Source organism: Chinchilla lanigera, unplaced genomic scaffold, assembly GCF_000276665.1.
Source record: "Chinchilla lanigera isolate Chin_1 unplaced genomic scaffold, ChiLan1.0 scaffold00096, whole genome shotgun sequence".
Classification (NCBI taxonomy): Eukaryota; Metazoa; Chordata; class Mammalia; order Rodentia; family Chinchillidae; genus Chinchilla; species Chinchilla lanigera.
In genome coordinates, this window is record NW_004955497.1 from 5,781,237 (window position 1) to 5,797,021 (window position 15,785).

The window sequence follows — 15,785 nt, forward strand, 5'->3', positions numbered from 1 at the left end:
CCTCGGGGGCTGTGACAATGGACTATGACTTTAAAGTGAAGCTCAGCAGCGAGCGGGAGCGGGTCGAGGACCTGTTTGAATACGAGGGCTGCAAAGTTGGCCGAGGCACTTACGGTCACGTCTACAAAGCCAAGAGGAAGGATGGGTGAGTGCGCGTCCGCGGGGCGGGCCCGGGGTGCCGGCCGGCCAGGTCCGGGAGGAAGTGGGAGCCGAACCCCGAGGAGATCCCGCGTGCTGCGTCTGCGTGCCTCAGTGCTGGCGAGAGGCGCGAGGCGCTCCCCCGCGGGCTGTGGACTTGCCGAGGTTTCCGTGCTGGACTTTTAAAAATCCATTCCAAAAAGACACGCCAGTTTGCATGATCCCCCCGCCCCCGCGCCGCGGTCTCTTTATTAGGGTGACCTTTGGGGAATTTTCTCACCTGCCTCTGGAGTGACATCCGTCGGGTTGGAGGGGAAGCTGGTGTCCTTTCCGCCCACAGTGTGCGATCGATTTACGATCAGATTTGGGTTTTATTTGGTGGAATAAAGGCAGCAGGTGAACGGTGGTCCCGGACAGGACCCCGTAGTGGTCATCTGCAACGTACACGTAGCGGCGGCTATTTAGATAGCATTAGCTGTGAGTTTTTACGTAGAACAATGGGTGTTTGGTGCAAGGTAGCTGGTGGGGACGAGGCAAGTGACAGGGGCGATCCTTTTCAGGCCGTCCCCTCCAGATCTAGCAGCTGGCAATTTCTTCGCTTTCAATATTCTCCCCTAGCAATAATTAATCCTATGATTAGTAATGCTCCCATTTTAGTTTCTTAACAGGCAAGTGAAGTGTTCATTTTTTTCCTTTGTCAGTAGATGACTGTTTTGTAATACTGACAAAATGGAACGTAATTCTTAGTTGGGGAGAAAAATGTATTTTATTAACTCCTTGTTTTCTTCTCGTAAAGGTGGATTTTAGCTCTGCTGCCTTCTAGAAAAGTATTCGAAAGATGGTACAGTTTTATTATATAAGCTTTGGATTTTTATTAGAAACCAAGTGGCTTGCCTGGAGCATCACTGTTGGTTTGGTTAGCGAGTGTTTGATGTTTAAAATGATTACGTTAAAAAAACTGGCGACATCAAAAAAATGAAACCATTCATAAAGCTGAAGTAGTTCGGGGGGTGGGGGCGGGCAGGCCACATTTATACATAGTTAAGTGTTCTGGATGTTGGAAAAGGAAGTGTGTATTTATTTAGTGAATATTTTTCATAGATTCGCTGAAATATTTTTAAAAAATAATTTAAAATGGATTCTAAGAGAAAGTAGCTCTAATTAATCTGGATGTATTTCAGTGCTTTTATGCAACAATAAAACAGTGCAGATAGGGGCAAAAAGGTAGGGATTTGAAAACTTGATACTGTGGGTTCTACTTGTATTTAAAAGTACTTTTTAGCAGAATGGATAGTCTGCTGATATTTGAGAAATCAGCGTCTGGAGATACTGACTCTGTTGTCTAGTTAGATTTCTCACTTAAGTTTTACCTTCTAATGATTGTACTTAAAACTTGTCCGTGTTCACTTACTACATACAGTAAAATCTTTCAAAAGATTACACCATGTCCCCATGTAACTTGGAGAATATTAATAAAATTCCTAGTCCTGTGAGATTAGACATAGTAGTACATTTGACCAATCTGTCATATGTTTTATAAAATTCTAGTGACTCTAAATTATAGTTAATTCCTGTGAAAGAAGCCAGTTCTGTTTTTATAAATTACCAATTTAGGCTAATTAAATATGCAAATTGTTTTAAATTTGATTTTATTCTATATTTGGAATGTACAGTATTGTGTATTGGCAGGAGGTATTTTTAAACACATTTTATATTTTAGTAGTCAGGTTTTAACTTAGAAGAAAGAACAATTTGAAAAGAATTATACAATTTAAAAATAGCTGATGGATAGTGAATATTTGTTAGTCACTTAGGATGGCCGCAAATTTAACATTGCATTTTGAAAAAAAAGAGCTTTTTATTTGTGATCTTTTGGGTATTTTTTCCAGCAGCCTTTAATGATTCTGTTTATATGAAGAACTTTTTTTGTGTGTAATGGATCAAATATCAGGAGAATTTTGTTTTTGTTTCATTTTACTTATTTATCTTTTTGGAACTGGGAATTGAACTCAGGACCTCACCCTTGCCCGGCAGGTGCTGTGCTGCTGAGCTGCACCCCTGGGCCCCAGCAGAATTTTAAAATTACTTAAAGCAGTTGTTGTTTTCCAGAGGGAATATTTCTTTTGGTTTGGTTTTTTTAATATCATCTGGTAAAATACTGCATTATATTTATGAGGTTCTTTTGATCTTGTGTCAGTAAAATGTAATTTAATGCATTTTAGTCCCGACAAAATAAAATTTGTGGCTGTTTAATCTTTTATAATAAGATGATCAAATAATTCACTTCTAGTATTGATTTACTTTCAAATTAAATTATATATTCTGCAGATGAAATTTCATAGTACTCTAGGACCTATCACGGTAACAACTTCAGAAAGAATCCTGAGATTTACAATAAAGTTAAATAATGTAAATAAGCTTTAGACATATTTGACTATTAAAATGAACATATGTAAATGTTGTATCCTTTCAGAAGTCCAGTGAGCACAGAACATGAATGATTAGTAAAAGAATTTAGAGTGGAGAAATTAGCTTCTTAAATTATTAAGTTTTAGGAAATAAAGTAGCTTGATAGATTATTTCTTTGACTTAATGAATTAGTAATCCTACCCTGCTAGTATACCACACTAAGGATAAAATCAGCAGCTTAAGGAACATAAAGAAGGAAGAAATTATTTGAGGGATGATTACATACAAGAGAAAAGGGCCTTTTATAGTTGTGTTAATTTTAGATTTTAATAGGGTTAAAATAAATGTGTAATACATCTCAGAATTAATTTGTTCTCATTGTCACCATAAATGAGGTAGTGTCCTTTGTGCCTGAATGCCAAAAGAGTACTCAGCAGACCTTCGGACGGGTGTGGGGGGGTGTTCATTATTTCAGTCAGTCATAAAATTTAGGCAGTCAGACTTCGAAAGAATGGAAACTTTTAAGAAGACATAATTTGTTTGTAGATCTCAGACTGTCAATACAGGCACCGGACGTTTGTAGAATTTAAAAAATAAACTAGGAATAGAATTTTATCTTCAAAACAGGAAAACAAAAGATTCTGTATCTGTTGTAACTTATGTTCAAAAGACTAAATGTTATATAATTAGAACTCTCTGTGTGTGTGTGTGTGTGTGTGTGTGTGTGTGTGTGTGAATACCAAACTGCAATGAGAGGCATGTTAGCATGGTGAAAATGCTGTTTAGTTGGAAGAGCTTTAAATTAGGAATCCTGGAGACCTGAATTTGAGTTCATACTGTGCTTCTCAGCAGCAGTATGACCTTAGGCACATCGTTTGCCTTTTACAGAACTAAGAATAGGGGGTTTCAGTAGATAATTTTTAGGATCTTTTCTAGTATTATGATTTAGGGTAGGAAAAATTACAAACATGAAATATAATTTTGCAAGATTAGGCAGACAAACATTAAAACAAAAATGTTACCCTAGATAATGGTACACTTGTACGTTTTTTACTCTTACGCGTTCATACTGGTTCTCATCAGTTGCTGAAAAGAAGGTGGGTAATTTCCAAACACCCATCAGCCTCTTCACATACCTTATGCTCCCTTGACTTCGGGCTGGTACCTGCTCTCATTCCCGTGAAGCGTTTGTTTGGTGCCCAGCACAAGGGACTCTTCTGATTCAGCTTGCATTGGAGCTTTGTTTTAATTCTTTAAATATGATCAGAATGGTTTAGAATTCTTTATTTTCTGCAGAGGAATCAAATAAAAACAAGTCAGCATCCTATCATCCTTTTCCCCTCAATTCTGCATTTTTGTGTAAATATTTGTTAGGTGTCATAAATGCCAAAGACAGTGTTATACTTTCAGTTACTTGAGAATTTGTGTGTGCGATAAGGAGTTACCCTTATAACCTTCTATCTAGTATGTGACAGGGAGGGACAAACAATATTGTGTACTTTCCCCCGCAAGTACCAGCGATTGAACTCAGGGCTTTTTCACTATACTACATACATCTCCCCCAACATTTTTTTTTTTTTTTTGAGACAGAGTCACACTAAGTTGCAAAATTTCCCAGGCTGGGCTTGAATTTGCAATCTTCCTACCTTGGCCTCGCAGAGTGCTGAGATTACAGGTGTGTGCCACCATGCCTCGTATTATTGTGTTTCTTACTTGCTTGCATTTAGCTTTTCTTCTTTAACTATTCAGACCGTTCAGACCCACTGCTTAGACTACTTTGAGTTCAGCTTAGATCTCTTCTTTTTTAGTAGCAAGACTAGCAAATGAATTCATTTGGGATTTGTCTATGACTTACTTCTATTGTATCTTCTAACATTTGAAGAAATCCATTCATTAATCCATTCAACAGCTATTTATTGGATTCTTCTAGTGTCCAGTATTGTTCAAAGTATTGGGAAGGTAAGGATGAATAGAACATGCCATTATTTGAGGAAGTATCTACTAGGGAAACTTGTAAGTGAAACTGCAGCAATTGAATAAGCACTGTAATTAATATGTCATTGCAACGAAAAAAGGAAGCCTCCAGCTGCTTAGGATTTTTAGGAAAAGCCTCTCAAAGATGTCAGAATTTGACTTGAATTTTGGGCTAATGGAGGATCTCATCAGAAGAGGCATTCCAAAAGGAATAGGATGAAGAGGAGTGCTTTTCATTGTGTTTCCTGCAGACCCCTGTGAAGTTACATGGATCTGATTTTTCTCCCCATGCCTTTCCTCTCCCTTGTTAAGTGTTGCTTGAGCTGTTGCTGTACACGTCGTCGTATATGCATACACTATACATAATTCATTGCACCGACTGGTGTGGTGAGATCTCTGTTACTAAACAGTGGGCATACATGTATCAGCGACACGTACACTGAGTACCCTAATTGTGTGTGTGTGTGTGTGTGTGTGTGTGTGTGTGTATGAGAGCTTGCCGCTGTAATAATGTGGCTCATATGATAACAAGCAGCCTGTAAAATCCAAGTGTCTGACTTAAGAATTTCCTTGTGTGTAAAACTGTCATGGCAAAAGTCCATTCTTATGGCACTGCATGGCAAGCGATTCTGCTTTGCCTCACTTCTATGAGGAAGAGGCAGCCAGAGTTTTCTGTATTTCTATGGTTATGGCAACAGATGGGAGGGGAAAGAAGTTCTTTCTCTAGTTAGAGTTTAGGAAGTAATGGAAGTTTTCACAGAGCTAGGATATGTGAAGAGGTGGGAGGTAGGGGTAAGGCTTCTGGTACACTGGATTTCCGCTAGGAAAATAGAAAAAATGAAAATCTGTAGTACATCATTGTTTACCATTTGCAAATTTAAATACTTTGGACATTATTTCTCTGGACAAATGAGTTAAGAATTCCGATTTGGAAACATTTGAAATGTGATGATGTATCTGTCCGTTGGGAACTGTATGTGCCAAGTCAGTGTTGATAAATATATTTTATTCCCTGCGGCTGGTTTCATCTTTCTTGTAGTGCATTTTACTATTGAGTCCAATCCTTATTATTTTACTTTTTTCTTTCATTACCTGTTTCTAGAGAATGGCTGTCCTACTGTCCTTTCCTCCTTGAGAACAATTTATAAATCTTTTTCCTTCATACCATTTTAGGTGGGGTTTCATCATCTCTTTGTTACTTAGAAGGTACTATATCTTTGCCTTCAGATATCTTTTGTCACCTCAAAGCAGTTCTTAATATATCAATAAAAGGTGGCTTTCACCTGTTTTTTTGGTATTTTGAGACAGGGTCTCACTTTGTAGTGCAGGCTCACCTTCAGTTCACTATGTACCCCAAGCTGGCCTTGAATTTGTGGTGATCCTCCTGCCTTAGCCTTGGGAGTGCTGGGATTACAGAGATGTGCCACCACACCTGGCTTCACCTATTGCTTTGACCTTAATATTTGAAAACCTTTTGCTATGGTGATTCTCAATTCATACAGTTATTATCAGTAGTCCAAAAACTAGTCCCTGGCTTTACTAGTAAGGCTGTGTAGCCATAACCATTGTCCCATTACAAAAAATTTTTATCACTCCGTGAAGAAACCCTGTACCCATTTGCAGTCACTCCACCCCCTCCCCAAGCCCCTGACAGCCACTACTCTCTGTGGATTATGATATTTCATACAAATGTAATCATGCGCTGTAGGGACCCTTCTGTGTCTGTCTACTTTTACTTAATGTAATTTTTTCAAGGCTCGTCCTGTAGTGAGTACTACATGCATTAGTATTTCATACTCCTTTCCTCTTTTAGGGATGGCAGGGTTTACCTGTGTTGCCTGGCTGGGCTTCAATTCGTGATCGTCTCACCTCAGCTTCCCAAGTAGCTGAGATTATCGTCATGCACCAGCATGCCTTGATGACTTCATACCTTTTTATGGCTGAGTAATAATACATTGAATAGATATACCACATTTTAAAAATCTATTTATTATTTGGACATTTGAGTTGTTTTTCCATTTTTGACCATTATGAATAATGCTGTTATGAACATTCATATGTGAGTTGTTATGTAGACATTTCTTTTCATTTTTCTTTGGCTTTATATTGACTGATTTAGCACCAATATCTTTGTTCTTTGTCTACAAGACTTTGCTAGCCTTCAAGATGTGATATGCATATGTAATGACTCCACAATGAAAAAAATATATAATGTATTATACATGTATGCTAATACAAAAATTTTAAAAAGACTATAGTAGTTCTCCTTATTCTAGGACAGTGCTCACACCATAATTTGTTGCAGTGATTCCGAAATACAGATTCATATAACTGCTTCTCCATCAAATCAGACCACTCTGACCTTTCTCAGGCATTATTAATGCTGGAAAAGATTTTCCTCAGCTACATGGGTTGTAATAGCCCCAGAAATCCTAACTTCTATCTTAACATGCAAGCCAGTATTCCCTTTTCACTCCCTACCTCACAAAATGTAGTTTGTCCCTCATTGATATATTATGTAACTGCTTCACGGTATATGTGGTTAATGTTTATATGTCCTTTGGGTTTTTCTGGTGAATGTTTGTGGGTTAGAGATTATAGGTTTCCTCTGAGGCAGTGATTAGGTAGGTACCCCTAAAAGCTGGCATATTGCTGAATGGTGACAGGTATTTCATACAGTTCTCGTTGTTGTACGTAAAATTCACATTTGAAAGTCTTTATTCTAATATTGCTAAATTTAAGAACTCAAGGCATAGTATAGAACAGTAGAAATGAAATGACTTGTGAAAACACAAAGCAAAATTTTATGAGCTTGTTCTATACAGAACTGAACAAAACCAAAGGCAAAGGCAAATTTTATTAATTGGCTGAATCCAAATGGGCAGTCCAAGTATTTGAAAATTAAGCCAAAAGAAAGAAGAAAGTATTTTTTGAAAAATACCTCACAAATTTTTAAATGAGGATCAAACTATATTTCTGAAATGAAAAACAGAAATTTCTGAACCACTGTTGGCATTTAATTTTGTTTATTCTCCTGGTTTACATATGATTATTACATGTTGGAGTTTACTTCTGTTATATGAATAAAGAATTATTTTGGTTAACTACTACTTAGCATAACTCATTCATCTCTCTAATAAAGAACTTTACATTCCATCACTTTATTATAGCCCATGAATTCTAACAAATAATCGTCCTGGGGAGAGGAATTTATATCCTGATATAATCTTACATTGAGTGTTAGTGTATGCCTGAGCCTGTAGCTTGTCTAGAGAACTGAAGGACTAACCCAGAAAGAAAACGTGTCAAGGTGTATAATTGCAGATTACATTACATCATACTTTGGGGAAGATAGGAAATGCATATTGAAATATTTTATAGTTCACTGTTTTAAGGAAAACCAATTATGTTAAAATTTAAGGATATATAGAATAGATAAATTTGTTTTTTTTTTTTAAACCTCAGGGCAAAAAGTCCCTTTAAGTGAGCTGTGTTAGTGCCTTATCACGTGACTTGGTTTGCAAAAACTGAGTTTAGACATAATTTACAAGAAAATGTCAAGCAGGAAGCAAGGCATACTTTAATTTGTTTTCTGCTACTGACTTAATGTCAACTGTTCTTTTATATGTAAAATTATGTCTTTTATCTTATTTGATAGCTGTTTATTGGATGTCTGTTGTATGCTAGGTTCTGTGCCACACATAGGTGATTCAGTTGAATGGTCTTGGTCTGACTGTAGGGAGTTTACAGACTTTTGAGAGGCACAGGCGAGTGACCAGGCATTTATGATAGTGTGAGTAGGGAAAACGATACGTTGCTGTAGGGGTACTGAATCTGCTCTTGCGGGACTCAAGGATGGTATTGCAGTTGTGACTTGAGGATGATCAGAAGTTACACAAGTGAATGGGCAGTAACTAAGGAGGAGTGTGGGGGTTGGGGGGTTAACATGCAGGCTAGAGAGCTGGCATCGCCCATTGTTTCAGAATTTTTTTTACGTGGGAGACAGTTACAGTCTGGTTGAAAAGGATAGCAGTAATGTACAGTAAACACTTTGTAACTTAGATTGTTTCTTTGAGCAAATTTTGGGAACTTGAATGTTAATTGGGAGTGGAGGGGAAATCTCTCCCCAGCTACTGAGTAGCAGGTACAGAGACAGCAAGAGAAGATGGTATGGTGAAGGAATTGAAAGAATTCCAGTGCTAGATCTTAGAGAGTAGTAAGTGGTAAGGTAAGAGATTTTACACACACACACACACACACACACACACACACACTAGTGCATGCTTATAGTGTAATCCCAGGTATTTTGGGAGACTGAGGCAGGAAGATTGAAAATTCAAGGCCAGCTTGAACAATTTAGTGAGACCCAGTTTCAAAATAAAGTGAGAGAAATAAATATGTTATTGTAAGTGTTTTTTTTTTCCCCTGAAGGCAGTGGGGATCATTGTCATTTAAACATGTAATAAGTTCAGATTTCTCTTCTTAAAAGATTGGTAGTTCAGTCAGAGTGGGTATAGAGTATAGGTGCCTAGGAGAATGTAGCATCAATCTCGGTGAGGGCTAATGGTGGCTTGAATGAAGGACATGAGGGAGGGAGGGCATGCGGATGAAGAACAGACAGGACTTGTTGACCTATTGGATGTGAGGGATGGAGTGAGTGAGAAGAACCAAGAGTGATGCCCAGGACATTGGCTGGGACAGCTGGATATTGCCGTTCACGTGGATGTCCACAACAGGAAGAAGAGCAGCTGTGAGGGGGGAGATGATGGAGTTTTGATGTGTTGATTGTTAGATTTCTGTTGACCATCTACGAGATGTCCATTAGGTAGATACAGGAACTTAATGCTGAAAAGAGGGATCTGGGTAAATAAACTTTGGAGTTAGCAAGTGGACAGTCTGAGTGGTAAGGAAGTTGCCGGGGAGACTGTGTAGAGCAATAGAGGCCCTAGGATGGAGTATAGAGAAAGAAATGTCTGCCCAGGACTGGGAGGCCAAGTTGAGTCTAGAGAAAGGAGAGTGTTTAGAGTGGATTGGCTGCACATGGCGGCTCCGAGAAATGCAAGGACCTTGTAGGTAAAATAACAGCCCAGGAGAGTGACAACGTCATGTACTGCTCAGAGGAGAAGGGAGGTAATGAAGTGTGTAGGTTAAGTAAACTATTTTAAACAAGTAAAATTTCAGCTATAGATTTTTGGGTATTAAAACTTAAATTATAATGTGCTTTGTACTGGTGTGTATGTTTGTGTGTGTGTGGTACTAGGGATTAAATTCAGGATCTTCACACTGAGTTAGTTATATCCCCAGACCTTTGTTTTTGTCTTTTTGTTTTTGTTTGTTTTGAGACAAGGTCTTGTTTTATAATTCACACTGGCCTTTGAACTCCATGTAATTCAGACTGGCCTCAAACTAGTGGTAGTCGTCCTGCCTCAGCCTCCCAGTGCCTAGGGTTACAGGCATGCACCATCCCCACACATTTTTAAATTCTGAGACAGGGTCTTGCTCCGTCTCTTTAGTTGCTCAGGTTGTGCTTGAATTTGTGATCCTTCTGCCTAAGTCTCTGAGAAGGCTGGGATTATAGGCATGTGCCAACACGTCTTGCTGCTTTGTAAGTTTTACCCAAAATATTTTGGTACTTTTGTGGTTAGCTCTGTCAGTACAAACACAGTGAAAAACTTCAGTTCCATTTTTGTCTCCACGTTGGGTGTGTTGCTAAAGCTAAGCTTGTAGGTGCTATTTATTTGGTTTTTTTAATTATTAAAGATAGTTTTCATTTTATAAAAAAAGAAAATAGCCTTATTTCATATTATGAAAACAGCAACCATGCCCACCTGTAATCCCAGCACTTGGGAGGCTGAGGCAGGAGGATTGCTGTGAGTTCAAGGACAACCTGGGCTGCATAAATGAGTTCAAGGCCAGCCTATACTACATAGTGAGACCTGTATCAAAAAGCAAAACAAACAAACAAATAAAAAAACCAAACAAACAAAATACACATTCATGCTAAAAAATTCAAATAGTACAGAAATGTATATAGAAACAACCCCCTAACCGTATGATTAGAAGATAGTATCTTTTTTATCTCTTCAAATAACTGAATATGTGAGTAGTAGATAATGAAATTTAGGACTTTTTACTTAAAAAATACGTACTTCCATATCAATAAATATAGTTCTGCATAATTTTTATTATTGTAAAGTACCACATGACATGTGCATATAAATATGTATGTAGCTAACTAGTTCTGTCGTGATAGACATTTATTTAGCCGTTTTAGTTGTAGAGTATCAGTAAATATATCTTCACTTCTCCAATAAAGTTCTTAAAGTACAATTTCCGGGTTAAAGTTTATGTATTTTGAACAACTGCATTTTTATTATAAAATAATATTGGATTAATGTGGTCTTTTGATTAGGAAGTCAAACAGTATGCAGGGATAACCAGAAAAATCTAACTTCCCCTTCTAGCTTGTATTACATTGTACTCTGTAGAATAACAATTGTCCATGGCTCCTTTTGTGTATGCTTAAAGAAGTGTAGTGTATGCAACGGTAGATCAAAATTTACTTTAATACTTTATTTATTTTAACAAATAATAACCTGCATATGGAAAACATTTTGAATATTCTTTGGATTGTTTTTTTCAGTTCATATGGTTCATCAGCTCGTTGTTGCTCTATGAATATAATATACTGGGCCAATCAAAGTACATTCAGGTTGTTTTCTTATGCAATTAAAACAATTTTTTGCAATAAATTTTCTTCATGTCTGTCTTTGTATACAACATTCTCTGAGGTGGAAGTGGAAGTTCAAGTTCGAGGGTCACCGGAGTTTCCCTGGGGGACATTTACTGTGGGTAGTACCACTGGGAAGAGGCAGAGTTTCCAGCAGGCAAGAAAAGCGTGTGGACTACACCCACAGGGAGTTTTATCCCTTCCAGCCTCTCTTAACAGTTCTAGGGACTCTGACCACCGTGTCCAAATACAGACGGCAGGTTACAACCTCGGTACAGCAGCGTGAGACGAATGCAGTGAAGGTCAACTTCCAGGAATAAATCTTAGCAGGCCTGGATGTCAGGCTCTTTTGAAGTTCGGTCTGTGTCCTCTGAAAGAGTTGCATCAGTTATACTCACATTAGAAGCTCCCCATAAAGGTTTAACTTGAGGGAAGAAATGGGAATAGATATAATTATGGCATGTTTGAGTCACGAGGTTAAATACTTTGTAAAGTTAGAATTTTTGTATGATTATTTTGGAAATTTTGTATTGAGCTTTTCCCTGACCCAGTACTGTCCATTTTAGGTTACTAGTTGGGATAGAAAAATTTAAGAACCATGGAGGTATTTAAAATTATAATCATTTCATTATTTTCATTTTATCCTGTGTTTGCTTTCATTAAACTTCGTATTTCAGCTTAATATGGTTGCAGAATTTGTTGTTTTCACAAGTGGTTGATACTCTTGATGTGTTCCGCCTTCGTCCACTTCTGCTTGGCATTGCCTCTTAGTGCTTTTACTCTTTTTCTCCTGGTGCTTGGCTTTGACTCTTACCCTTTGTCTGGTGCAGACGTCCTGACTGTTTTCTCTTTCTCATCGTTTTCAGTTTGCCTTTTCTGTTTTATTCTGAGTTTGGCTTGCACCTTGTTCCTGTCTTGTTTTTCGGCTGCGTGCTCCTCTGGGTTTGCATTCGTAGAATGAGAAGCTGAAGGCTCTCCTGCTGCTGGTGGGTGTTCTGACCTTGCGTGCTCAGGAGAGGTGATCATTTATAGTGCTTAAGCAGACAGGTGATTGTAAGACGTTTCTGATGTGTCTTCTAATTTCTAAAATTCTGAACAAATTTTTAGAAGAAATTGTAAGTCCTGCTGAACATACTCTTTTAGCATAGACATAATTTCTGCTTCACAGAAGTTGAGAAATCCTCCTTACAGTTACCAAGCTGAAGAAACACAAATTTTTATCTTTATATCAGAGAATCTATTTTGGTCCAGATGAATCTATCTCTGCCTGAGAATTTAAACCAGATATCCTAGAGTTTAAGTCACGACTGTCTTATTATAGCTAAGACTAGCTGACTTCTGCAGATCCCCTGTAAGCTTGTGACATGAGCTAGACTGGGAAGTGTGTATATGAAGAACATAAGGAAATCTCCAAGAGTACCTACTTCTCACTTTTATCTTTTTCTCTTCAGGATGTATTTTTCTTCCTTCTTTGGATGGAACCATTCACTTCCAAAAAGGGGAGTAAGCCAGGGTGTATGTGTGTGTTTGTGTGCGTTACTAGGGATTGAACCCAAGGATTTGCACTGATCTACATCCTCAGTCATATTTTTAAGTTGCTAACTCGCCCAGACTGCTCAAACTATGATCCTCCTTCCTCAGCTTTAAGGAGTGCTGGCATGTGCCGCCATGCTCAGCTAAGCGTGATGTTCTTAAGATCTTGAAGTTTTTAATTCTAGAAAAAATATAATCAAGTGTATCAGTTTTTAAAAATAATGTGGTTTTTTTGTTTGTTTGTTTGTTTTTCTTTTTTTTTGGTCATCTTTTTGAGTCAGGGTTTTGCTGTGCAGTTCAGATTAGCCTTAAACTCACTTTGTAGCCCAGGCTGGCCCCACACTCACAGTGATCCTCCTGCCCCAGCCTCCCTAGTGCTAGGATTTTTGTGAATGGTGCTGCTGTGAATGTTGGTTTACAAGTATGTGCCCTTGCTTTCAGTTCCTAGATAGTCAGTATACGGACAAGTGGAATTGCTAGATCATAGAACTCGGTTTAACTTTTTGAGTAACTGCTCAGCTATTTTCCAGAGCCCTAGCAGTGCACAGGGTTGTGCTTTCTCCACATCTTTGCCCGTAATTATTTTCATTTTTCAGGTAATAGGCATTCTTACGGGTGTTAAATGGTATCTTACTGTGATTTGTCTTGGTATTTCTCCAGTAGTTAATGACGTTGAACATCTTTTTATATGCTTACTGAACATTTGTGTGCCTTCTTGGGAAAATTCATTACAATCCTTTGTTTTTAAGTCGAGTTATTTGTCTCTCTGTTATTGAATTGTAAGGAGTTCTTTATATATTCTGGATTAAACTCTTACTTGATATCTAATTTGCACGTATGTAAATTAGCTTTTTTGTTATTGTTTATGTAGCAAAAAAGTTTTAAATTTTGTTGTAGTCCAGTGTATCTATTTTTTCCTTTTGTAGCTGTGTTTTTGGTGTTTTATCCAAGAAACTATGGCGTAACCCAAGGTTATGAAGACTTACATTTTCTCCTAGGAGTTTTATAGTTTTAACTCCTAGATTTAGATCTGTGGTTCCTTTTGAGCATCCTGAGTTAGAGGTCCAGCTTTATTCTTTTGTTAATGAATATCCAGTTCTCCCAGCATCTTTGAGATTGTCTTGTTTAACTTGGTTAAACATTAATGTAGACTTTAAAAAAAAAAATGAACTCAATAGGTCAGTCCTGACAGAGTCCTACAGTGTCTTGATTACTGTAGCATTGTCGTTAGCTTTGAATTTGGGAGGTGTGAGTCTTCCAATTTTGTTGTTTTTAAAGGTTGTTTTGACTTTTCTCTCGTTCCCAAAGTCTAAAACTCTACAGCTAATATTATCTCCACTTCCCTAATAGAGTATAACCTAGAATATCTTAGAAATATCCGTACATGTTGGTAGATGGTTCCAGGTGACGAAGTTTTTTGGGTTATCAGTCTGCCTTTCATTCACCAAACCTGTGAAACCTTTACTTTAATCGTGTGGGTAAAATCATTCTAAAATGTATTATATAATAAAAATTATACACTTACATACTGTGTACTTGGAACGTAACTTAGCTTTTAAATGTAGTTTCTAATCTTTATTGTGAAAAGTTAATTTATGCAGTGTTGTTTACAGCTTCTTTTCTTAGATGGAGGTGTTTGAGTTTTGCACTTAATGGCTGTGCGTTTGGAGTTCACCTGCCTATTTGTTTTTCTTTACTCTTCCGCTTGTCAGCTATCATTAAACAAAAGCAAAAGCAAGGACATTGGTGTATTATGTTTTTAAGTCAGTTGTACAAAATGCACATACATTTTAAGAACAAAATAAAATTCACCTTATCTGGCAACTCAGACATTAAAAACTTAATGAGATTATATTGTGCTTACTGTTTCAAAACCTGCTTCATTTTCTCAACAGTAGATTATGTATGTTCCATGTCATCAACTATCTAATCTGTTACGTTTTAGTGTCTGTATTTAGTGTGTTGTGAAGTTGTACTTTTGTTTTTACATTTTTCATGGTTCCAGTTTTTCATTACAGTTTAATTTTTTATTGCTTCATAGTTCAGGCACCCATAATTTTATTATTCTTTGGAAAAATTCTTAGAAGTGAGTTTGCTGGGTTGGTTCTTAGTAATTTTTATAGGTAAGGCCAGACTTTTTCTTAGAAAGTTTGAATCATTTTGTAATCTCCTTCATGATAAACAGCTGTAATGTTTCCCCCTTCCTTCATCAGATTTTTATTATGTATTGTCATTAATCTTTGGAAATTTGATAGAAAACTTAAAGAAGTTTTGGTTTTCTTTACATTTATTTTATTAATTTAAAATTCATAATTTTATGTTTGTTATTTAATTTAGTGCATTGCCCAATTATATTGTATCCATTTTTGGTAATATTCTTGAAAATTTGTTTTTGCAAAAATGCTTTAGTGAGATATTCTTTTTATTCTTGTCACAAGTGTTTCCAATATTTTGTCCATTTTTCTATGTATGATTTTTTTAATGTATAATGAAATGTATCATCCTTTTATTGGTTTTACTTTTCTGTATTGTATATCTTTTATTTACATTACCTTAAAATATTTTCATAGGTTTAAAAATATTTGCAATTAAATTTTATTTTATGTTGAATTTAATTGATATAAGTTGTTAGGTAGTGTTCCAACTTTAGTTTTTTTAATCCTTTCAATGCTGTTGAATAACTCACAATTGATTTGAATGTTATTTTTATTATTACTCTAAATTTTCATATATATTTGATGTTTATATCTGAACTTTCTCTGCTCCTCCACTGATTTTTTCTTGTGTTACTCTGTTTTTGTTTTTGTTTTTGTTTTTTTCCTGCTTTTAAAGTCTTACAGATTTGTAATGTCTGGTTAGACCAGTACCTATATATTATTCCTTTTTGAAAAAATTAGTTTCCATTTATTTGAAAAAATTAGTCCATTTATTCTAGATAGACTTGAAAGTCAGAAATTCAGGTTCTGAAAATTGTTTTGAGATTTAGTTGAACTGTGTTACA

The 15,785-nt window shown here is 36.7% G+C and overlaps 1 protein-coding gene across 1 annotated transcript in view; it reads left to right on the forward strand.

The window, feature by feature from the left end:
* Window positions 1–15,785, forward strand: part of Cdk8 (cyclin-dependent kinase 8) — a gene marked incomplete at its 5' end in the record, with an annotated part of 126,836 nt that continues 111,051 nt past the window's right edge. The window contains 1 exon segment of the mRNA XM_005406344.2: window positions 1–145. Coding sequence (XP_005406401.1) covers window positions 18–145 — 128 coding nt within the window.